Raw genomic sequence first — 25896 nt, 5'->3', positions numbered from 1 at the left:
TGTGTCATCGCACCAACACTGTTCTCAATCTTCCTCGCTGCAATGCTTCAACTCACCCTCAGTAAGCTCCCCGCTGGAGTGGAGCTAATCTACAGGACAAGCGGGAAATTGTTCAACCTCCGTCGTCAGTCCAGATCCAAGGTTGTTCCAACCTCTGTCATTGAATTACAATATGCAGGTGAAGCTTGCGTGTGTTGCACACTCGGAGGCCGAACTCCAAATCGTCGTCAAAACCTTCACTGAAGCATACAAGAGTCTGGGCCTTACATTAAACATCTATAACATAAAGGTTCTCTACCAACCTGCTCCCACCACACAGTACTGATCCCCAATTATCAAGATCCATGACGAGATCTTGGACAACGTGAACCACTTCTCATACCCTGGGAGCCTACTATCAGTAAGGGCAGACATAAATGACGAAGTCCAACAACGCCTACAGAGTGCTCGAAGGACCAGGATCTCAAACCCGGCACCAAGCTCTTGGTCGACAGAGCAGTGGTAATACCCGCCCTCCTTTATGCTTCAGAGATATGGACTATGTACAGCCTGAAAGTAATGGAGAAGTACCATCAATGCTGCCTCCGCAAAATCTTGCCAGTTCGGTGGCAGGATAGACGCACCAACGTCAGTGTTCTCTCTCAGGCCAACATCCCCAGCATCCGGGCATTGACCACACTTGATCAGCTCCGGTGAGCAGACAACATTGTCCACATCCCCGATACTAGACTCCCGAAACAAGCACTCTACTCCGAGCTGTGTCATGGCAGGCGAGTCCCAGGAGGGCCGAGAAAACGCTTCAAGGACACCCTCAAAGCCTCCTTGAAAAAATATAACATCCCCACCGACTCTTGGGAATCCCTGGCCCAAGAACGCTCAAAGTGGAGAGGTCGAACACTTCAAGTTTCTTCACTGGGAACACGCGGAAGCCAAGTACAAACAGCGGAAGGAGCGTACGGCAAATCAAGCACCCCACCCACCCATCCCTCCAACCACCGTCTGCCCCACCTATGACAGAGACTGTAGATCCTGCATTGGTTTCATCAGTCACCTTAGAACTCATGTTAGTGTGGAAGCAAGTCATCCTCGACTCTGGGAGACTGCCGAAGGAGGAGAGAAGGATGTCCCGTTAGGAATCTGACGGCAGAATTCACTGTAAATGGAGGCCCCAGAGGCCAATAGACCATCACTGCAAACCGCAACGTTTCATGTTCAACGTGGATTGTACATTATTAAACAGCATCAGCTACATCCAGGGAAAGAGAAGGGTTAGGAAGGATCTATAAACAGGGAAAGCAAAAGGGAGCGGAATGGTGTGAAATAAAAGTGGATCTACCTCAGAGTCAGTAAACATTTCAACAATTCCAGAGAGAATACATCGGCGAGTTTTACATCAGGTGAAAACTGATCATTGATAACAAATGCAACATCATTAATTCAGGCGCCGTGCTGCACATACACAGGGTGGGGCGGCAAGGCTCGCTTAGGAGAGTGCGGGAGCACACAAAACACTGCGTTCGCATTAGAAGCCGATCAGGGTTAAACTTTGCACAGCAAGTTAGTGTGGTATCAGGAGCAGGCCTGCCCATGGGATTGGACCGGGGGGGTAGGGGGGGGGGGGAAGGAGGAGCCTGGCCAATGGGCGGGGGGATAGAGCCAGGTCATTGGCTGGGGTGGGGGGGAGAGGAGCCTGGCCAATGGGGGGGGGGGGGAAATAGAGCCAGGTCATTGGCTGGGGTGGGCGGGGGAGGAGCCTGGCCAATAGCGGGGTGAGAGAGGATAGAGCCTGGCCAATGGGGGGGGGGGGGGGGGAGATAGAGCCAGGTCATTAGCAGGGGGGGGGTCAGGGCCAGTGTTCATAGAAAGTTGTTTGTCCTCACTTTGGTTTTTTTATCTGAATTGTTTGTTTGCCTCTCAGGAGATTAGGATAGGGTGCGGAGCGGATGTGTCGTCATGCACTTGGGGGGGGGGGGGGGAGAACACAGGCTGGATGGACCAATGGGTCTTTTCCTGTCTCATTTCTTGTGCAACTTAATTTGTTTTGCGTCAAGAACAGGCTGCCAATCCTCCCCTTTCGCTGGGCCGGGCCGTGCAGCAGCTGCCTGCAGTGCTCCGGCATGTCACCAGGTGGTGCTGCTGCGCTCCCCTGCACAGGCCCAAGCTCCTGGGACAAATCACATGGACACAGCACAGAGAGTCTGTGTGGGACCAGAGCCCGCCCCCCCCCCCCCCCCCCCCCCTCGCAGGAAGCACAGCCCCTTACTACCCAAGTCCAGGGGCAGGCTGGGGGGGTATGGAAACAAAGCCGCAGTTATGATGTTTTCTGCTTGCTGATGAGCATTCATTGGAAACACAAGGAACTTTATATGCAAAATCCTGACTTTCAATGTCTGGTTTACAGCTCAGAAATTTCCAGATAGCTTGTTCCCGAAACCGGGCAGGACCAACTCTATTTGGAGCCAGAGAGGGACACGTGCATAATGGTGGGAAAACTGCTTCTTTAGTACATCTGGAGTCGTGCGTTCAGCTCTGGGCACCAAAGGGTATATTGGCCTTGGAGCGGGTGCCGTGCAGATTCACCAGAATTATACCGGGGCTAAAAGGGTTTAAATTATGAGGACAGGTTGCATAGATGAGGCTTAAATTCCCTTGAATTTAGAAGATTAAGGGGTGATCTAATTGAGCTGTTTAAAATGATGAAAGGAATTGCTCAGGTAAATAGAAACTAGTTCCTCTGGTGGGGGAGACCAGGACAACGAGGCATAATCTTAAATTTAGAACCAGGCCATTCAGGGGTGAAATCACAGAGCACTTCTTCACAAAACGGTGCTGGAAATCTGGATCTCTCTCTCTCTCCTCTCCCCACCCCACCCCCCAAAAAAAAAGATATGGATGCTGGGACAATTGGAGATCGCTAGATTTTGTTTTTTAGCCAAGGGTAACGAGGGTTACGGGGCCCAAGGTGGAGTGAAGATACAGGTGGTGCATCGTTTGATTAAAGGGTGGAGCAGACTCGAGGGGCTGAGTGGCCTCCGCCTGTTCCTATGGGTGGGACGGAGGGACATGATGGAAAGGCCCATGACCTGGTCTGGTCCCGTGCAGCAAGCCTGTCGGTGCGGGAGAGAAGCGGATGCTGTGGCGGTTTCAAGGCCGTGAGGCGCCAGCAGAGAATTTCAAAAACCCACATACTTATACACGACGGAAGTGCGCTTTATCTTCCTGGAGCCACGGTGGCCGTGCCGCATGCCCATCAAATAAGGAATTACTCCCTTTGGCGGCAGCCCGATTCTGGTGGAAAGAATTGATCTGGTTAACACGCGAACACTAGGCAGCCGCTCGCGTGCCGGTGAGGCGGACACAACCGTTGCAGCTACAGGACATCCTGCTCCAGAGCGCGAGGATGGGCGGGACAGGCACACACGCGGGCGGGCGGGCGGGAGTCAGGGGACCAAGGCAGGCAGATGGAGTTAAGCCACAGGTCGGCCATGATCTAAGTGAATGGCGGAACAGGCTCGAGAGGGCGAACGGCCTGCTCCTGCCCAGAGTGGTTCGGCTTTAAAAATAAAGCGACGAGGAAAGCAGAGGGGGCTGGGGGTTGGCCAAGTGCTACCAGTCGTTGTAGCGGAACATTCCGGATCCCACAGCTCCCCTGTGCAATGCGCAGCAGGGGAACCGGCCCTCGAGAACATGGCTGCCCGTCACAGTCCTGTAATGTCCTGCCATGTCGCAAAAGAGGAGGACTTGGCTCTTTAACCCCACACTCGGTGTTGGACTTCACACACACACACAGACACACACACACCACTCTCCATGTTACACACAATGTTACCCCCTTCACAAACACGCACCACCCTACACAAAGGCTCCATTTTAATTCTGTACACTTGCACCTCTCTCAGTTCACAATGTTACACAGTCACACACTTCACACTCATAAACTTCACACACTGTTGGGTTATCCGGCCTGGCTGTCCTTTACTGACTCAACTGGACACGTGGAGTTGTATTGTCCCTCCCTGTCCCTGACAGCTTACTACTCCAACACCATCCTGTGGAACAGAAATAATTCCCCTCCTTTTCTCGACTAATAAACTACTTGCTCAAACCCCACCCCCACCCATCCTCACTTCGGATCTAAAATGCGTGGAACACGTGGCCTTTTTCCCCCCATCCAAAACTAAGGCCATCGGCTTTGTGGATGCTTCCTGCTCGAACTCCCAGTACCTCTCCCCATCTAACGTTGTTCTTACCCTCAACTCCCCCATTTTGTTCATGAAAGCCACTACCATCGCCTTCAATCCCTTGCAATCCATCCCAGCTACTGACTACCTGTAATGTATGTACAGGTTTGACCTCCCGAATCCGGTAATCTCGGGACCGAGGCCGAGCCGGTTTTCGTATTTTTCCAGAATTCGGAACAGCTTTCTGATGTCACAAATCCAGAAACACCCAAGCCCAGGTTCAGGTATTTCCGGATTTTAGAACGTCAGAAAGGGGAGGGGGGAGTGCTCACAGAGGAGCTGTTCGGATCGCCAGCCCCGACGATGAGGTCGTCGGGCGGGGCCCTGCCACCGACGACCTGTTCCTTGTCTGGCTCGAAGTAGGTGGGGTCGGGCAGCCGAGGTAAAGGGGAGGGAGGGGGGGCCGTTGCGAGGTCGGTTCGCTGAGTGAGGTGGGGGAGTCCGTATTTCAGAACACTTTTCCGGTTTCCAGACGACCCCACCATGGATCGGCCCGGTGTCCAGATTCCGAAACATTCTGGATTCTGGATTCCGGAACTCCGAATTTTGGAGGTTGAACCTGTACCAGTGAGTATGCTCACAGGTTTGTAGAGCTCTTGCATTGCGAGTGGCTTAGCCAGTCACGTGATGTTCACAAGACTCAATAAAACCCCAGCCAGTTGGGTCTAGGTCATCCACGCTGAGGCATGCAGCTGTGAGCCTAGTGGATGAACTGGTAATGTGTAATGTGATTGTTCAACCTTTGATAATAAACCAACTAGATCTTAATAGCAATGTGTTGCTTTGAATTCTTAAGCAAACAACCCATGAAGCAAATACATTACACCACCCAACTTCACTTTTCTCGTTGTGTGCCCTCCCAACAACATCAAGCTATCTCTCTCGTCCACATCTCCTTCAAAACCACTGCCACCAATCCCCATCACTTTCTCTCATCACCTTATCTCCAATCTTCCCTTCACCTCCAGGGTCTGGGAAATTCTTGTCGCCTGGCAACTATGCTCCCACCACTTCTGATTGCAGTCCCTCCAATCAGTTTTGTCCATTGTACGTCAAGGATCCATCCTTGGCCCCCTCCACCTCCTTATCCCCATGCTAGCCCTTTACAACATTATCCAGAAGCATGGATCGGCTGAGGATGCCCAGCTCAATCTCCTGCCTTCATCACTGCACCAAAGGCTGTTGCCGCACTCCCAAACTGTCCATCTACAGCAAGAGCTGGATGAGCCAAAACTTCATCAGGCTGAACACTTACACCATTCCCTTTCCACTCCCATCAGCATCGCCAAACCACTTGCCTGGACTCCATTTATTCCCGGCTGCCGCCTCAAGGAAGTGTGGATTGCTCAGCATCCTACTCAACCCCAGGCTCCATGTCCACCGTCACCAAACTGCTTTCTTGCTCCTCGACAACATTATCTACTGCCGCCGGATCCCTCCTTTTCAGCAACTGAAGCCCAATCCGTGTCTTCTCCAATGCCCTCTTAGCTCGCCCCTCTGCCTCAACCCGCTACGAGCTTCTGATCCTTATTTTTAAATTTCCCCGTAGCCTCACTCCCGCCTTGCATCCCTGCATGCCCCTTCGCTGTTTAATGCCAGACTTCCCCTCACCCCTCGCTCCCCTATCAGCGGTCCCTCCTGTCCTCTGAAATTCTCTGCCCGACCACCTTCTGCCCCATTTTCAACAGCTTCCTTCTCATCGGTGCCTTAGGTTTCCCACCCTAGCCTCTCCATTCCTCTCCCCTTTCCCCATGCTCCGTGTCTACCACATCCTCCTCATTGGAAATCTCAGTGACTCCTTCCTGCCTGAGGAAAGTCAATAAAAATACAAGTTCCTGTGAGACACACTTTGCTCAGCACAGCACTTCATGTTACACACAAAGGGCCCAATTTTCCACAAAGCTGTTTTTTTTGCCGTACTTGAAAAGTTACGCCTTTTTTGGGGCCCCCCCCCCAAGTACAGCAAAAAAAATCATCCCGTTTCCCCCCCCCCCCCCCCCGTTTTAATTCATTCTGGCGTGCGGGTGGAGCCCAAGATCTGCGTAAAAAGATCGGGTTGCCACGGGAACCAGGGACATAATGCAGGCTGAGGCTGGAAAGTGAAACATACCGCCAGCTCGCAGCAACCTGCACAAGCACATTACACATTGCAGCAACTTACCTCCTTTAAATTATTAAAGTTCCCCCCGCAACCCCCTCTCGATATCGGTCCTGGTCTCCTGCACCTATCCCTGGCCGAATGGCCTCCCCCAGTCCCGGCTCCTAACTATGCCCGAAAGGCTCACCCCCACCGCCTTACCTCTCCTGCTGCGCTCATTTACTTTGCTGCGCCAATTTCCAGTGTTTTTCTACAGAGGCCACATACACCCCCCCACCCACCACCAAATGTAACTGAGTTACGCTGGGGAAACTTGTATTTTTTTTTAAAACTTGTGTCAAAAAAAACGGTGCCAATCACTGGGGAAAATTGAGCCCACTAGTGACTTTGTTATTCATAAACACACTGTTGCATACACTTCCTCTCACTGTTATGCTCGCAGACACACAGGGTTAAACACACACAAACAGTGGTCCAGTGGTAAACTTCCAATTCAGATTAACCCAGCACAGGATAATGTACATAAAGACATGGCTGCTTTCCTCATGACATTGCCTCAATCACCTGAAGTTTAAGCAGCCTCGGACTTGCCCACTGAGAGCACTACAACTGCATACTACATATTACATCAATAGGATACAGTGTACAGGCATAGTGTAATGGCACAGGTGACGGGGATCAAGCCTCCAAGGATTGACTCAGGATGGTGATGGTGTGTTGACACAATGCTGCACTTGACCATAGGAGCCAGGGTCGGGCAGAATACTAGGTTAAAGGCACTATATAAATGAAAGTTGTTGTGGTGGTGGTGGTGGTGACATAAACTGCTGCACTTGTTCATTGAGCCAGGGTCGGGCAGATTGCGGTTGTGTTCCGCAGCTTCGGGCGTTACCATATTTGGGCGGGCTGTGACGTAACCCTCAGGCATGCTATTTAACCTCCATGCAAAGTGTTGCTAATATGCTATTTATTCACTGCGACTCAGCCAAGTACCCAACAGATTTCTCCCAGTTCAACCTCAGTGAGCACACGACTTGCTGGGACTGGGCCATTTTCCACAGTTCAGGAACTTTCCGAACGAATGCGGCCCCCTATCACTCCTCAACTGATTAGAAAGACAGGAATCGAAGAACAGTAAAACCAGTGCAAAACATCAGTGTGAGGGGGTCACCAAACGGAGAGCCTTTGTTCCAGTGGTGCAGTGTGTGGAACGCAGACACGTGGGAGCTCTGGTCTGACAAAACAGACACACACACACACATCTTCCCGAGATGTCTGTGCTCCTCAAATTCTGCCCTCCTGAGCATCTCTGATTATAATCGCTCAACCATTGGTGGCCCTGTCCTCAGCTGCCTGGGCCCTAAGCTCTGGAACTCCCTCCCTAAGCCTCTCCACCTCTCTTTCCTCCTTTAAGATGTTCCTTAAAAAAGCTTTTGGTCAGCTGCTGTGATTTCTTATGATGTGGCTCGGTGTCAAATTTGTGTGTCTTATAACACTCCTGTGAAGTGCTGAGATGTTTTACTAGGTTAAAGGTGCTATATAAATAAAGATGGTTGTTGTTGTTTAGCAGTATGCCTGAGGGACATGCCTTGCCACACCCAAATATGGAAACTCCCACAATCTCCCCCCCCACAGCTCAATGAGCAAGTGCAGCAGAATGCGAAGGTGGATGAACTCTCATCAATCTCCCTATCAGTAATGTATCTATGTCAGTCTCTCCTCTCCCAACACACAGACACACTCACACTCACAAAAAGTTAGCACATTTCCAAAGTATCTTTCCCCTTTTCCACATTTTACCTCCAAACCAAAAGCGGTATATATGAAGTATCTGTGTATAATAACCGCCCCCCCCAACACAATGTGTGTGTCTTGCTTTGGTACTGTTAAGAGCACGGGAGAGCATTCCGTGCCGGGAAAAAATGTCAGCTTCCGTCTGACTGAACAGATTTCATCTTCCAACTCGTAGGCAGGAAATTTGGAAACACGCTAAAACAGCAGCAATTTACATTTATATAGCACCTTGAACATAGGAAAATGTCCCAAGGCACTTCACAGGAGCATAAATCAGACAAGGATAGACACCAAGCCAAAGGAGGAGATAGTACGCCAGGTGACTAAAAACTTGCTCAAAGGTTTTAAGGACCATTTTAAAGCAGGAGAGAGAGGCGGAGAGGTTTATTGAGGGAATTTCAGAGCTGAGGGTACAGCTGCCAATGGTGGGGTGAAAGGAAGTGAGGAAAACCTCTACTGAACCACAGAGGAGACAAAAATCACCCACCAATTGACAGTCACTCTTTGGCTTCACTGCTTTTTCTTTTTTTTAAAAAAAGCAAAACACATTTGGACTGAAGGTGGGTTTCGAGCAGTGTTCCTGGGTGCAGCCAACAGCAACACTTGTTTTCTCATTTTAAGAGTACAATGACAATGATCTCTATTACACAATGAAGCCCCAGAAACAAAAGCAAGATTTGGGTTGCCAGCCCTGCTCCTGTGCTGTATGGATGTGTAGACTACACCCTTTGACCCCCTTGCCCTGCCAATCAAGCTCTCAAAACACAAGGCATCTCAGGGCCCTGTGCATTTACATCTCTCATCTGCTGGTTTAATCCTGCTCGGATTTCGTGGGCCTGGAGGTTTGGAGAAGGCTGTACAGGGCACCATCACTTCAGAGGTGAGTCAATCCTCCGAAGGAGTATGGTTGTGTAGTGGTTTTGTTGCTGGGCTAGTAATTCTGAGAATGTGAGTTCAAATTCCACCATGGCAGTTTGAGAATTTAAAATTCAGTTTAAAAAGAAATTGGCATTAAAAAGCTATCAGTAATAAGTGACCAAGAAATTGTATAGACCCATCTGGTTAACAAATGCCCTTTAGGGAAGGAAACCAGTTGTTCTTACCCGGCCTGGCCGACACCAATGTGGCTGACTCTTAACAGCCTCTATGAAAAGGCCTAGTAACCCACTCCGTTGTATTAAACTGTTACCAGTGCTTCAGCAAGTAAGCAGGAAGGCAAATGGAATGTTGGCCTTTATTGCAAGGAGGATAGAATATAAAAGCAGAGAAGTCCTGCTACAACTGTACAGGGTACTGGAGAGGCCACACCTGGAGTACTGCGTACAGTTTTGGTCTCTGTATTTAAGGAAGGATATACTTGCATTGGAGGCTGCTCAGAGCAGGTTCACTAGGTTGATTCTGCAGATGAGGGGGTTGATTTAAGATAAGTTGAGCCTATACACATTGGAGTCCAGAAGAATGAGGTGATCTTATCGAAACATATAAGATAATGAGGGGGCTCAACAAGGTGGATGCTGAGGATATTTCCACTCATAGGGGAAACTAAAACTAGGGGAGAAAGATTGCAAAGTGCCGCAGCACAGCGGGACCTGGGGGTACTTTTGCATGAAACACAAAAGGATAGTATGCAGGTATAGCAAGTGATCAGGAAGGCCAATGGTATCTTGGCCTTTATTGCAAAGGGGATGGAGTATAAAAGCAGGGAAGTCTTGTTGCAGCTATATAAGGTATTGGTGAGGCCACACCTGGAATATTGCGTGCAGTTTTGGTTTCCATATTTAATAAAGGCTATGCTTGCTTTGGAGGCAGTTCAGAGAAGGTTCACTAGGTTGATTCCGGGGATGAGGGGGTTGACTTATGAGGAAAGGTGGAGTAGGTTGGGCCTCAACTCATTGGAATTCAGAAGAATGAGAGGTGATCTTATTGAAACGTATAAGATTATGAGGGGGCTTGACAAGGTGGATGCAGAATGGATGTTTCCACTGATGGGGGATACTAAAACTAGAGGGCATGATCTTAGAATAAGGCGCTGCCCATCTAAAACAGAGATGAGGAGAAATTTCTTCTCTGAGGGTCGTAAATCTATAGAATTCTCTGCCCCAGAGAGCTGTGGAGGCTGGGTCATTGAATATATTTACAGCGGAGATAGACAGATTTTTCAGCGATAAGGGAGTAAAGGGTTAGAGGGAGCGGGCAGGGAAGTGGAGCTGAGTCCATGATCAGATCAGCCATGATCTTATTGAATGGCAGAGCAGGCTCGAGGGGCCAAATGAGTGACTCCTGCTCCTATTTCTTATGTTCTTATGTTCTTCGCAGGGTAACTAGGAATAAACAATAAATGCCAGCCTTGCAAGCAATGCCCATATCAGCAAATGTAGATCTATGTAAATTAATGAGATTTAAAATGTTATACATGGGACCCACTGCGTCCAGAGCCGACAGAAAGTTACACTGCTGAAGAGTCCGCAAATTGAATATTTGTCTTCATTAAAAAAAAACAAGAGTTCAGAGGTATAATTCTGCAGTAGCTGAGCTGCCCTCGGGCTGACAGCTAACATGGTTCAACATGCCTGGGTTAAGCCTAGACACAATGCTGCAACACTCATAGACCGAGACCTTTACAAACACAAGCTATTATTAACAGCCCTGGGAAATTAGCGAGGAATCTCTATAAATAGAAGGACTTTGAAGAAGTGCCATTTGATCTCATGTTCCGCAGCTCGCATTTCACAACCACACGTGGGCCACAATCATTCGGAAAAATAGTCACCGGACTCCATTGCATCCTCGATCATCGAAGAGCAGGCTCACAGTGACACTGCAGTCTGAGTCCTGACGACATCAAGAAAGCTCAGTCCCAGCCCACCCGTCCATGGCAGGTACCGGTCGCTCCGTCAGGCCCAAGGGAGCAATGGGGCTGGGGTGAGTGGACCCTCACGTTAATAGCCCGCAGACATTCACTGTTTGGGATGAGGCATGATCATTGGTCATTTCAGCAATGCAACAGGGGGCTGCAATTGGCCATGGGACTGAAGCCCACTGATGGGCCATGGGATTGAACCCCAACACGTGGCCTTGGGACTGAACCCCAACACGTGGCCGTGGGACTGAACCCCAACACGTGGCCGTGGGACTGAACCCACCCCAACACGTGGCCGTGGGACTGAACTCCAGCGATTGGCCGTGGGACTGTAGCCCAATGATGGGTGGGCCATGGGACTGTAGCCCAACACGTGGCCGTGGAACTGAACCCCAATTATGGGCCATGGGACTGAACCCCAATGATGGGCCATGGGACTGAACCCCAATGATGGGCCATGGGACTGAAGCCCAATGATGGGCCATGGGACTGAAGCCCAATGATGGGCCATGGGACTGAAGCCCAATGATGGGCCATGGGACTGAAGCCCAATGATGGGCCATGGGACTGAAGCCCAATGATGGGCCATGGGACTGAAGCCCAATGATGGGCCATGGGACTGGACCCCAATGATGGGCCATGGGACTGGACCCCAATGATGGGCCATGGGACTGGACCCCAATGATGGGCCATGGGACTGGACCCCAATGATGGGCCATGGGACTGGACCCCAATGATGGGCCATGGGACTGGACCCCAATGATGGGCCATGGGACTGGACCCCAATGATGGGCCATGGGACTGGACCCCAATGATGGGCCATGGGACTGGACCCCAATGATGGGCCATGGGACTGGACCCCAATGATGGGCCATGGGACTGGACCCCAATGATGGGCCATGGGACTGGACCCCAATGATGGGCCATGGGACTGGACCCCAATGATGGGCCATGGGACTGGACCCCAATGATGGGCCATGGGACTGAACCCCAATGGTTGGCCATGGGACTGAACCCCAATGATGGGCCATGGGACTGGACCCCAATGATGGGCCATGGGACTGGACCCCAATGATGGGCCATGGGACTGGACCCCAATGATGGGCCATGGGACTGGACCCCAATGATGGGCCATGGGACTGGACCCCAATGATGGGCCATGGGACTGGACCCCAATGATGGGCCATGGGACTGGACCCCAATGATGGGCCATGGGACTGGACCCCAATGATGGGCCATGGGACTGGACCCCAATGATGGGCCATGGGACTGGACCCCAATGATGGGCCATGGGACTGGACCCCAATGATGGGCCATGGGACTGGACCCCAATGATGGGCCATGGGACTGGACCCCAATGATGGGCCATGGGACTGGACCCCAATGATGGGCCATGGGACTGGACCCCAATGATGGGCCATGGGACTGGACCCCAATGATGGGCCATGGGACTGGACCCCAATGATGGGCCATGGGACTGGACCCCAATGATGGGCCATGGGACTGGACCCCAATGATGGGCCATGGGACTGGACCCCAATGATTGGCCATGGGACTGGACCCCAATGATGGGCCATGGGACTGAACCCCAATGATGGGCCATGGGACTGAACCTCAATGATGGGCCATGGGACTGGACCCCAATGATGGGCCATGGGACTGGACCCCAATGATGGGCCATGGGACTGGACCCCAATTATGGGCCATGGGACTGGACCTCAATGATGGGCCATGGGACTGGACCCCAATGATGAGCCATGGGACTGAACTCTAACTAGTGACAGGACATTTAGGAAAGGAGAATGATGACTGGATTCATGCAATGGGTCAGTACTCAAAGAATCTTAAAGTGGGTGCTGTTTTAGATGAAGATTGCCATCGGCTGTCAAGCACAGCAAGGACCGGCAGCACTGTGACAGTTTTTAGCACTGACAGTCACTTTCCTATATATGGGGAACACATATTGTGGGAACCAAACAAAAGGGAAGTTGTCTCCTGCTGCAGTGAAAAAATATCTATAAATAAAAATATTTCACAATATATGTAAAAGCGGAAAAAAGGACAATGCACCTTTAAATACTGAGGTCACATCGGCAATCCAAACACCATCTTTAAGCAAATGATGTATAGTCCAGATACCAAAGAGGTGCACACAAGGAATGTGATCATACAGCTACTGTACCTCTGAGACAGAGACACAAACAGGCACCCTTCAGTCATCAGCAGCACAGATAGATTATTTTTTTGAAAGTATTAAGAAAGCAAGTTTAAAGAGAGTGGGAGAGAAGATGGGGCAAATCGCAAAACGGCAGTGAGGTAACACCAAGTACGGGTTTTAAAGCTTGGAGATTTTGGAAGAAGGTGGTGGTCATTAGTTTTGAGATCCGAGTAAACAACAAGTTGGAGTGAGAAACAGTGCCAGCAGTCTGAGCCGCAACATAGTGAGGGTACAAGGAACAGGAAAAAGTGTGTAAGATGGGTGGGGTATTTACAGCTTCGGAGAGGGGGTGGGTGTCACTGACTATCGCAATAACAGAGTAACAAGGTTACAACACATAGATGCAGTCCGATAGATAGATAAATAAGGAGGTAAAATAAAGACTAACTAGAGAAAGACTGACTTCTAGAGAGACGGATCAACTGTCCCCCAGATATCAGTTCCTGTGTTGCAACAGCATTTAGTACGAGACGCAAGGAAGGTGCATGAATCAAAGGCACATGCATCTGCCACTGAAACTGTACACCTCAAACCATCTGTAATATGTGGTTTGATGCGTTTCCTCTCCAGGGTCCCATGTGCAAACCAATATCACCAGAGGCTGGGTCAGTCCGAGTTTACTGTTGTGAAGTTCGGATTGACACACAGCTCCATCTGCAAGTCAACACCAGAGGGCATCAGCCACTGATTCAATGGTGCCGCCAAGACATCAGAGGTCAATTCAAGTGTCAGCCGAGTCTTCATGGCTACTAGTCTACTAGTCTGTTTCATTTGTTATCAGATTCCCAGAGATTAGGCACCAACACACAAGACAATATAGTCCAATCCTGCGCACTAAAGAACAGGCACGCCTGTGTACACACATCATCATAGGCAGTCCCTCGAAATCGAGGAAGACTTACTTCCACTCTAAAAGTGAGTTCTCAGGTGACTGAACAGTCCAATACGGGAATTACAGTCTCTGTCACAGGTGGGACAGACAGTCGTTGAAGGAAAGGGTGGGCGGGGAGTCTGGTTTGTCGCACGCTCCTTCCACTGTCTGCGCTTGTTTTCTGCATGCTCTCGATGTCGAGACTCGAGGTGCTCAGCGCCCTCCCAGATGCTCTTCCTCCACTCACAGGGACACATCTTTATTGGGCAGTTGGTTATTATGTCATTATACATGACTATAGGGCACTGCGCCCACCTGTACAGGGCACTGCGCCCACCTGTACAGGGCTACAGGGCACTAAGCGAGTATTCAGGACACTACACAGTTAGATGGGAGTATAGAGAACTAGACACATCATACAGGTCACTGCATAATAATACAGGGCTCCACAGTTACACGGGGAGTACAGGCTCCACACAGTTACACGGTACAGGACTCAGTCTTTCGGATGAGATGTTAAACCGAAGCCCCATCTGCTCTCTCAGGTGGACGTAAAATACGCCATGGCACTATTTCGAAGAAGAGCAGGGGAGTTATCCCCGGTGTCTTGGCCAATATTTATTCCTCAATCAACATAACAAAAAAAAATTATTTGATCATTATCGCATTGCTGTTTGCGGGAGCTTGCTGTGTGCAAACTGGCTGCCACGTTTTCCATATTACAACAGTGACTACACTCCAAAAGTGTTTCAATGGCTGTAAAGCGACTTGAGACGTCCCGAGGTCATAAAAGGCGCTATATAAATCCAAGTCTTTCTTTCTCCACACAGTTACGCAGCACTCCACAGATATACAAGAATCATATTGTTACACGAGACTGCCAGTGGCTCCCAATTACTGGGTCAGTTATCCCCTTCTATCTGGTAGGGTCCCAAAGAGCTGCTGTATTGCTGGTTAGGTTAGGCCATGTCTTCAGGGTGTGGGTGCAAGGCATGCCATCTTCCCCATGACATCTGAGCTTCTGAATCCTCACCAAGTCCAGCAGTGGCTTTGACCTTTTATATTTTGCTGACTATTATGGGGTTTGGCAACAGAGCATTCACAAAATCATTGACCAAGAAGGTCTTTAGCCCAGCTAAACCACCCAGCAGCCACAAAGCAGCACACCTGCTGCAGATTAGAAGCTGCAAAACAGCCCTAATTACTGTAATTGCAGAGCTCTTAAAAACAGCTTCAAATACCAAACTTATTTGTTTCTTGCATCGATTGGCCTGTGGAGACAATTTATCAAAACTCTGAAAGCTACTGTGCTTTCAAATGCCGTGGGAGCACTGGGCCAGAGAGCTGCTTCCAAAATTAGAGCCTCCGCAACACATTAAATGGTGCGAGTAAATCGAGTTTTCTCCGCTTCGTTTATTAACTTCAATAACTGCGTTCAACAGATTTCATTTCAAGAGAGAGGATCGTGTGGGTACTTTTGAAACCAAAGAATCTGTATTAATTTCATCAGTGAAATATATAATCGGATATAACCCCCCCCCCCCCCCCCGCACTAACTGTCCTTATTTACTAAGCACTGGCAGCACTGCAGCAGTGTTTGAAAATACACACAAGTTCTTGTCTCGTCAGATCTCAGTCACTGTCCTCACCACCCCATGTGCAAAGTAGCAAGCTCCCATTCATGGAGAAGAGGCCATTCTTCCTGAACAACAGCATGAAATAAACACACGTAGGCCATTGAAATCAGACAGCACTTTTCCTGCACAAAGGGTAGCAGAAATCTGGACGTCTCTCCCCAAAAGGCTGTGGATGCTGGGTTAATTAAAGCTTTCAAGATGGATTTTTGTTGGATAAGGGTATCAAGGGATGTGGAGAATACAAGAACATAAGAAATAGGAGCAGGAGTAGGCCATTCGGCCCCTCGAGCCTGCTCCGCCATTCAATAACATGGCTGATTTTCTACCTCAACTCCACTTTCCAGCACTATCCCTCAATTCCCTTAATATCCAAAAATCTATCAATCTCTGTCTTGAATATACCCAACGACTGAGTCGCCACAGCCCTCTGGGGTAGAGAATTCCAAAGATTCACCACCCTCTGAGTGAAGACCCCTTATTCGAAGACTGTGACCCCCTGGTTCTAGACTCTCCAGCTACCCTGTCAAGCCCTGTAAGAATTGTGGAGCTAAGGTGGTTAAATGAAGTTGAGGTACAGATCAGCCATTACCTAATTGAATGGCGGAACAAGTCCAAGCGGCTGAATGGCCTACTCCAATTTCAGTGGCCCCTTCAATGGCTCAGCTCCTTGAGACAGCGAGAGGCGGAACCAGGAGGACTAAGAAGTTCCCAGTGCAACTGTTGGTCTGTGCCGAGAAAGCCGATCTCAGTCAGGGCGGCGATCCTCAGTGGCTTCTGATCATCAGCTGTGTGGGTACGTTGGCTGAGAGGGGCTGAGGACGCTGATGTTGGTGCGCCTGTCCTCCCAGAGGATTTGTAGGATCTTGCGGAGACATCATTGGTGATATTTCTCCAGCAACTTGGTGTCTGCTGTACATGGTCCGTGTCTCTGAGCCATACCGGAGGGCAGGTATTACGACAGCCCTATAGACCATGAGCTTGGTGGCAGTTTTGAGGGCCTGGTCTAAACACTCTTTTCCTCAAGCGGCCGAAGGCTGCACTATCGCACTGGAGGCGGTGTTGGATCTCGTCGTCGATGCCTGCTCTTGTTGTTAGGAGGCTGGTGGAGGACCTTTGTCTTACAGATGTTTAGTGTAAGGCCCATGCTTTCGTACGCCTCAGTAAATACGTTGACTATGTCCTGGAGTTCAGCCTCTGTGCGCAGATGCAGGCATTGTACGCATACTGTAACTCGACGACAAAAGGTTGGGGTGGTCTTGGACCTGGCCTGGAGACGGCGCAGGTTGAACAGGTTCCCACTGGTTCTGTAGTTCAGTTCCACTCCAGCGGGGAGCTTGTTGACTGTGAGGTGGAGCATGGCGGCGAGAAAGATTGAGAAGGGGGTTGGGGCGATGACACACCCCGTTTGACCCCGATCCGGACGTGGATTGGGTCTGTGACGGATCCGTTGGTAAGGATCACAGCCTGCATGTCGTCATGGAACAGGCGGAGAATGGTGACGAACGTTTGGGGTAAATGGAAGGAATGAAAGCATTCTCGAAAGTCACTGCTCAAATCGATATGCAGAAGCCATCTGTGCCCAATTAATGGTTACTTACAGGGACTAAAGTGGCTGGCAAAAAAACAAAATGTTAATATATATATATATATATATATATTGTGATTTCTGAATAAAAAGCAGGCATCCAATGAGCCAAATATTTTATTTATTCGTTCATGGGATGTGGGCGTTGCTGGCAAAGATCTACTGCCCATCCTTAATTGCCCTTGAGAAGGTGGTGGTGAGCCACCTTCTTGAACCGCTGCAGTCTGTGTGGTGAACATAAGAACATAAGAAACAGGAACAGGAGTAGGCCATCTAGCCCCTCGAGCCTGTTGCGCCATTCAACAAGATCATGGCTGATCTGGCCGTGGACTCAGCTCCACTTACCCGCCCGCACCCCATAACCCTTAATTCCCTTATTGGTTAAAAATCTATCTATCTGTGACTTGAATACATTCAATGAGCTAGCCTCAACTGCTTCCTTGGGCAGAGAATTCCACAGATTCACAACCCTCTGGGAGATGAAATTCCTTCTCAAATCGGTTTTAAATTGGCTCCCCCGTATTTTGAGGCTGTGACCCCTAGTTCTAGTCTCCCCGACCAGTGGAAACAACCTCTCTGCCTCTATCTTGTCTATCCCTTTCATTATTTTAAATGTTTCGATAAGATCACCCCTCATCCTTCTGAACTCCAATGAGTGAAGACCCAGTTTACTCAATCTATCATCATAAGGTAACTCCCTCATCTCCGGACTCAGCCTAGTGAATAGTCTCTGTACCCCCTCCAAAGCTAGTATATCCTTCCTTAAATAAGGTGACCAAAACTGCACGCAGTACTCCAGGTGCGGCCTCACCAATACCCTATACAGTTGCAGAAGGACCTCCCTGCTTTTGTACTCCATCCCTCTCGCAATGAAGGCCAACATTCCATTCACCTTCCTGATTACCTGTTGCACCTGCAAACTAACTTTTTGGGATTCATGCACAAGCACCCCCAGGTCCCTCTGCACCGCAGAATGTTGTAAATTTCTCCCCATTCAAATAATATTCCCTTTTACTGTTTTTTTTCCCCCAAGTTGGATGACCTCACACTTTCCGACATTGTATTCCATCTGCCAAACCTTAGCCCATTCGCTTAACCTATCTAAATCTCTTTGCAGCCTCTCTGTGTCCTCTACACAACCCGCTTTCCCACTAATCTTTGTGTCATCTGCAAATTTTGTTACACTACACTCTGTCCCCTCTTCCAGGTCATCTATGTATATTGTAAACAGTTGTGGTCCCAGCACCGATCCCTGTGGCACACCACTAACCACTGATTTCCAACCCGAAAAGGACCCATTTATCCCGACTCTTTGCTTTCTGTTAGCCAGCCAATTCTCGATCCATGCTAATACATTTCCACTGACTCCGCGTACCTTTATCTTCTGCAGTAACCTTTTGTGTGGCACCTTATCGAATGCCTTTTGAAAATCTAAATACACCACATCCATCGGTACACCTCTAGCCACCATGCTCGTTATATCCTCAAAGAATTCCAGTAAATTAGTTAAACATGATTTCCCCTTCATGAATCCATGCTGCGTCTGCTTGATTGCACTATTCCTATCTAGATGTCCCGCTATTTCTTCCGTAATGATAGCTTCAAGCATTTTCCCCACTACAGATGTTAAACTAACCAGCCTATAGTTACCTGCCTTTTGTCTGACCCTCTTTTTTAAACAGAGGTGTTACATTAGCTGCTTTCCAATCCGCTGGTACCTCCCCAGAGTCCAGAGAATTTTGGTAGATTATAACGAATGCATCTCCTATAACTTCCGCCATCTCTTTTAATACCCTGGGATGCATTTCATCAGAACCAGGGGACTTGTCTACCTCGAGTCCCATTAGCCTGTCCAGCACTTCCCCCCTAGTGATAGTGATTGTCTCAAGGTCCACCCTTCCCACATTCCTGTGACCAGCAATTTCTGGCATGGTTTCTGTGTCTTCCACTGTGAAGACCGAAGCAAAATAATTGTTTAAGGTCTCAGCCATTTCCACATTTCCCATTATTAAATCCCCCTTCTCATCTTCTAAGGGACCAACATTTACTTTAGTCACTCTTTTCCGTTTTATATATCTGTAAAAGCTTTCCTTACCGTTTTTATGTTTTGCGCAAGTTTACCTTCGTAATCTATCTTTCCTTTCTTTATTGCTTTCTTAATCATTCTTTGCTGTCGTTTAAAATTTTCCCAATCTTCTATTTTCCCACTAACCTTGGCCACCTTATACGCATTGGTTTTTAATTTGATACTCTCCTTTATTTCCTTGGTTATCCACGGCTGGTTATCCCTTCTCTTACCGCCCTTCTTTTTCACTGGAATATATTTTTGTTGAGCACTATGAAAGAGCTCCTTAAAAGTCCTCCACTGTTCCTCAATTGTGCACCGTTTAGTCTGTGTTTCCAGTCTACTTTAGCCAACTCTGCCCTCATCCCACTGTAGTCCCCTTTGTTTAAGCATAGTACGCTCGTTTGAGACACTACTTCCTCACCCTCAATCTGTATTACAAATTCAACCATACTGTGATCACTCATTCCGAGAGGATCTTTTACTAGGAGATCATTTATTATTCCTGTCTCATTACACAGGACCAGATCTAAGATAGCTTGCTCCCTTGTAGGTTCTGTAACATACTGCTCTAAAACAATCCCGTATGCATTCTATGAATTCTCTCCAGGCTACCCTGTGCGATTTGATTTGACCAATCGGTTGGTTAAAATCCCCCATGATTACTGCCGTTCCTTTTTCACAGAAGGTACTCCTACAATGCTGCTCGGGAGGGAGTTCCAGGATTTTGTCCCAGCGACGATGAAGGAACAGCAATATATTTCAAAGTCAGGATGCTGTGTAATTTGCAGGGGAACGTGGAGATGGTGGTGTTCCCATGTGCCTGCTGCCCTTGTTCTTCTAGGTGGTAGAGGTCGCAGGTTTGGGAGGTGCTGCTGAAGAAGCCTTGGTGAGTTGCTGCACTGCAGCCATGGTGCGCCGGTGGTGGAGGGAGTGAATGTTTAAGGCAGTGGATGGGGTGCCAATCAAGTGAGCTGCTTTGTCCTGGATGGTGTCGAGCTTCTAGTGTGCTGTTGGAGCTGCACTCATCCAGGTAAGTGGAGAGTACTACATCTCACTCCTGCCTTGTAGATGGTGGAAAGACTTTGGGGAGTCAGGAGGTGAGACACTCGCCGCAGAATACCCAGCCTCTGAGATGAGTGGGTACTGTGTGCAGAACGACTGCATGTTAAATTAACTATCTAAAGTAAAAATGAAGATCATCTGCCTGCCATTTGGTTTGCTGTGAGTGTTCGTTAAGCTTGTGCTGTTCCAATGTTCAGTTTGATATATTCCAGAGATTTTGTAATGGAGTTGGAACCAGGTCTGAGTTTCGCCTCAGCAAAATACCTCCGACTTGCATGAGAGGAAGGGTTGGTAAAGACTGACAGAGGGTCACCTGTCCTCCGAGGGATTGTACCGAGGCTCCACCTTACAATCGGCACTCCTCCACCTGGCCCTGTAGCCGATATCTTAGAAATTGACCATATCGGTCGGTACAATCAGCCTGGCTGCTGATTTTACTATTTTTTTAAAATAGCTCTAACAGGAGGTCGTTGAAAATTGGTACCTGACAAGACAACCATTGTTTAAAAGAAAGGAGGAGAGAGCGCTAGGGGCTGCAGCTGTGGCAGATCCTCCCACATATACACGTACAGGAGGAGACATGGCCTCTGAACTGTGCATACCTGTATAATCCATCCCCTGCCATCTGTTACTCCACACAACATGGTAACAGAAGCTTTATATAGAACTCTGTGTCTGCCTGTGAATCAGTGCAGCACATCAATGATCTCATTGGTCAGGGAAGCACCTCATGGGCTTCAATTCGCTGTCAGACGTTTGCTTTCGATATGATTTAAAAAAATATGTATATATATTTTGGAGTTTGCTTCCAATTATGTGGCAGACAGTAAGCGCACTGTGGACACAGCACAGCCTAGGCTAGGAAATAATGATGGTGGCACCAAGCGACTCAAAGTTATATGGGATCACACTGCTGGTTACCATAGTAATATCAGGGATAAGGGGGAGGAGGGCATTAATTAGCAACAGATTGCCAGGAAATGAAGTGCATGCTCCATAGTACACTTTTTATACACAGTTCAAACTGACCATGAATACCCAAGACACTTGTTTCTAATTGTGCGCACATTTCTTAACCGCTGGTTTGTCCTGATTAAACCTCATGGGCCTAGAAGTTTGGAAAGGGCTCTACTTAGCACTGTTGGCAAGAGAAATCCTAAATTCAAAAAACCGAGATCTCTTAATCTCAGCAGCTCGAGAGATATGCAAATCAATGGCAGCTTTGCCGGCACCTATGTGACCCATAGTGCCAGCCATGGCTCAGTGGATAACACACGCGCCTCAGAGTCAGAAGGTTGTGTGTTCAAGTTCCACTCCAGGGACTTGAGCACATAAATCTAAGCTGATACTCCAGTGCAGTGCTGAGGGAGAGTTGCACTGTCAGAGGTGCGGTCTTTCGGATAAGACGTTAAACCGAGGCCCTGTCTGCTCTCTAAGGTGGAAGTTAAAGATCCCATGGGACTATTTCGAAGAGCAGGGGAGTTATCCCTGGTGTCCGGGCCAAAATTTATCCCTCAAAGAACATGATAAAATCAGATTATCTGGTCATTATCACATTGCTGTTCGTGGGAGCTTGCTGTGCACAAGTTGACTGCCGTGTTTCCCGCATTACAACAGTGACTACATTTCAAAAAAAAACTTGTTTGGCTGTAAAGTGCTTTGGGACATCCGGTGGTCATGAAAGGCATTATATAAATGCAGGTCTTTCTTTATAAAAGACAAGAAATCATGGGTACCCCTGTTTTATATTAGCCCGGATACCGCGATCAACAGCGAGCGAACATGCTGGCCATTCGTTGCACTTGCCCGTGGGCTTTGTGGGAATTTGCACTGGAACTTGCTGTAATCAGAAATCCATTTTGGCCACAGCCCCTCGACAGGGGATCTGGGAATCGGACAAGCAACTGGGTATCTCCTTAATCAATTAGATTGAAGAGTTCTCACTGGGACACGCAGCAAGTGCCAGTTAGAATGCCAAATCATGTACAGAAAGCAAAATAGAGAGGGAAGAAAGATTGGATGGAGAGAGATAAAAGAGAAGAAAGAAAAAGTTAAATACATTGTAATTTAAAAAAAAAATCTCCATAATTAAAATCTGAAGGAATGAGACTCCACATTTGTAAAATGTAATTTTCAGTGCCAGAGAGGTTGTTTGGCAGTAATTAAGACGTATCACTATTAAAAATACACTTACACTAAAATGGACAAGCCCTGACTGTTTCTGGCATGTGTAGTGGATATTTAGTGGGTAAGTATCCCAACTTCACACGTTCCATGTATTTGAATGCCGAGTCTCTTTGCGAGATACTGTTATAGCGAAGCTTCTGGAGCAGCAGGATAACTCGGACAGCAATTTCCTGATTTCCGTGTTTAACTGCACAAGTGCGGTCACTGGAAGTTGCTGTCTGATTTACCCTTCCAACAACAGTGAGCGCTGATCGCCTCACCATTATCTTTACCACAAAATCCGGGCCGATATGTAGCATCCTTGTTATATAGCAGAGCCTTGATTATCCACACACCAGGGTCCACAAGCTTGATTATCCACAATAGTGGGAATCCCAGCCTAGTTTTGCAGCTAAAATGTAATTGAACATTTAAATTCACTTTTTACAGACTCTGGATTTTGTGGGACACCCCGAGGATACAAAAGGTACGACATAAACTGCAAATCTTTCTTCCTCTGGCAGTTGTCTGGTTGTCCCTCCCATACCTCAGATTTTACTATATGGGCCTGCTCTGATATTTTGTTTTGTATCAAGAGACGAGTGGGAGTCTGAGCTTCAGATCTAACAGTCAAGGTACAATCACTTTTCTCCAACCCAAAGAATATTTAGTTCTTCCAATTGAAATCTTATCTGCCGATGCTGGGAGCTAGGATAAGTAACCTAAATAGGCCAATCAGAAGCTAAAATTCTACAGTGTCATACCAAGTTGATTAGGTTGCTCCATCATCCACCAGTGTGTATTGTACATTTGGAGAGGGGTGGGGGATCCCCTCCGTATGTTGGACATGCAAGCTCCACTGGAGGTGTATTTAGAAGATTGGTTGCAATTTGGTAGAATAAGGAAATTCTTGCCTCTTTCACATCCCCAATTTTAATTGCTCCACCATTGGTGGCCGTGCCCCAAGCTCGAATTCCCTCCCTAAGCCTCTCTGCCTCGCTTTCCTCCTTTAAGACACTCCTTAAAACCCATTTCTTTGACCAAGCTTCTAATATTTTGTGGCTCGGTGTCAAATTTTGTTTTATGATGCTCCTGTAAAGTGCCCTGGGACATGAAAGGTGCTATATAAATACAAGTTGTTGTTGGAAAAGAAAATACAATAATCCAATATATTATTCTGCGATGGTCTTAATTTACTATGTCAAATTGTTGCCCAATCCCCACCTCAACCAGTGACCTGTATCCATCACTACAGAGTTATACACAGCTCACATTACTCACTCCAGACACAGCACATGTTTGGAATCAGAAAAATCGAGTTATATTTCTGTCTATTTTTTTCAATGAACACAGTACGAAGATTTCCCACACGCACCGTCACGCGGCACTGAAACCCAACCAGGCCGTAGGCTGCATTATTCGTCCCGAGGGAAAACAACCAAGACACATGACCGTCGCTCTGCTATTTTTGTTCCACATATGGGGATCGCAAATGTGTTCATTGTTCAAACACTAAACCACCACCTATCTCCTCTCCACCCACGTGCTAGATAAAACACTGCGCTCAACAAAAAACATTCCCCAATTGGCCCAACTGCCGCAGACGAACAGGAGGAAGGAACTAAACTGGTGGAAACAGTCCTCGCAACTCTGCCAGTTTTTATTTTCTGCTGTGACGTGATACTTCACAGCAGCAGAATCAGACAAAAATGGACACTGAGCCAAAGGAGAGGTGAGGAGTCGGACCAATGTTCCCTCTTAGCCACGCCGTAATAGGAAAGGTTCCACGCAGGCCGCTCACTGGCTTTTCATTTATAAATATCGCGCACTTAAAAAAAAAACAGGCCCCGCAGAGCAAAACGCAGCTTATAGGGAACATTGGTTATGGCAGATAACCAAAAGCTGGTCAAACAAACAGCCTTTTTAAGGAGGATGGAGAGGTGGTGAGGCAGTGAGGTTTAAGGAGGGAATTCCAGTGTTTATGGCCTAGACGGCTGATGGGGCAAAGTGGGAGATGCACAAGAGGCCTGACTTGGAGGAATGCAGAGTTCACGGAGGATATTAGGCAATGTTCCCTCTAAGCTGCACAGAGGTGCAGGGGTCCCACAGAGCCGGCTTTTAAACAGAAAATCTCTGCACGCGCCGTATTTTGAATGGGCTGAGCAGCACGTTAATGGGGCCATGCACCCCAAATAATGATAGGCAACATTGATTTTAGGGCTGGACCCAGGTTCATGCCGTCTTAATTCATCTCAGCCAGCACAGCAATAGAGCATGAATCTGGCCTAAATACTACTGGGCAATTGTGGGGAGAGCGAGGGGGGAAATCAGCCAGGATCAACATTCCTGATCACCACCCAGGAAATCCTGCTGAAAAGTCCATAAACGCAGATGTTCAGTCTCTGGTTGTGATGGGCAGGAAAAAAATGGAAATGATGTCCATTGGTCAGGAATCCTCATGATACATTAAAAATCTCTCCAAAATGATATTTTCACAATGGTACAAAGGGTGCGCTGGGTTTACCCACACCAAACCATCATTTATTTGTCTATATAACAATATATTGAACATCTTGCATAGGGCACACCTCCCATCTACAAACTTTACTTCCTATCATTAAATGTTCCATCACCCTTTTGAAAATCAAAGAAAGACTTGCATTTATATAGCACCTTTCACAGCCTCACGGGGTTCCAAAGCACTTTACAGCGAACAAAATACTTTGGAAGTGTAGTCACCCGTTGTAATGTATGGAAACTCAGCAGCCAATTTGCGCACAGCAAGGTCCCACAAACAGCAATGAGATAATGACCAGAAAATCGGTTTTAATGATGTTGGTTGAGGAATAAATGTTGGTCAGGACACTGGGGAGAATTCTCTGCTCTTCTTCAAAATAGTAGAATCATAAAATGGTTACAGCACAGGAGGCGGCCAGTCAAGCTCATGCCGCTCTCTGCAAATGCACTTCAGCTCCCCCGCCCTTTCCCCGTAGCCCTGCAATTTTTTTTCCCTTCGGGTACTTATCCAATTCTGAAAGTCACCACTGAATCTGCCTCCACCAACCTTTCAGGCAGTGCGTTCCAGATCCTAACCACTCACTGCGTAAAAATGTTTTTCCTCATGTCGCCATTGGTTCTTCTGCCAATCACCTTAAATCTGTGTCCTCTGGTTCATGACCCTTCTGCCAATGGGAACAGTTTCTCTCCATCTATTCTGTCTAGACTCATCGTGATTTTGAACACCTCCATCAAATCTCCTCTTAATCTACTCTGCTCCAAGGAGAACAGCCCCAGCT

At 48.1% G+C, this 25896-nt stretch overlaps 1 protein-coding gene across 2 annotated transcripts in view; it reads right to left on the bottom strand.

The window, feature by feature from the left end:
- LOC139279980 (diacylglycerol kinase zeta-like) overlaps positions 1-25896 on the bottom strand; it is a 521188-nt gene that overhangs the window by 435192 nt on the left and 60100 nt on the right. For both annotated transcript variants that reach the window (XM_070899368.1, XM_070899369.1), the window contains exon 2: positions 3190-3288. In XM_070899368.1, the coding sequence (XP_070755469.1) occupies positions 3190-3288 (99 nt within the window). The remainder of the gene's footprint in view (positions 1-3189; positions 3289-25896) is intronic.

This window comes from Pristiophorus japonicus, chromosome 14 (genome assembly GCF_044704955.1).
Source record: "Pristiophorus japonicus isolate sPriJap1 chromosome 14, sPriJap1.hap1, whole genome shotgun sequence".
Taxonomy (NCBI): Eukaryota; Metazoa; Chordata; class Chondrichthyes; family Pristiophoridae; genus Pristiophorus; species Pristiophorus japonicus.
The sequence above is the reverse complement of the archived record's forward strand: the minus strand, read 5'-3'. Positions and strand labels throughout refer to the sequence as shown.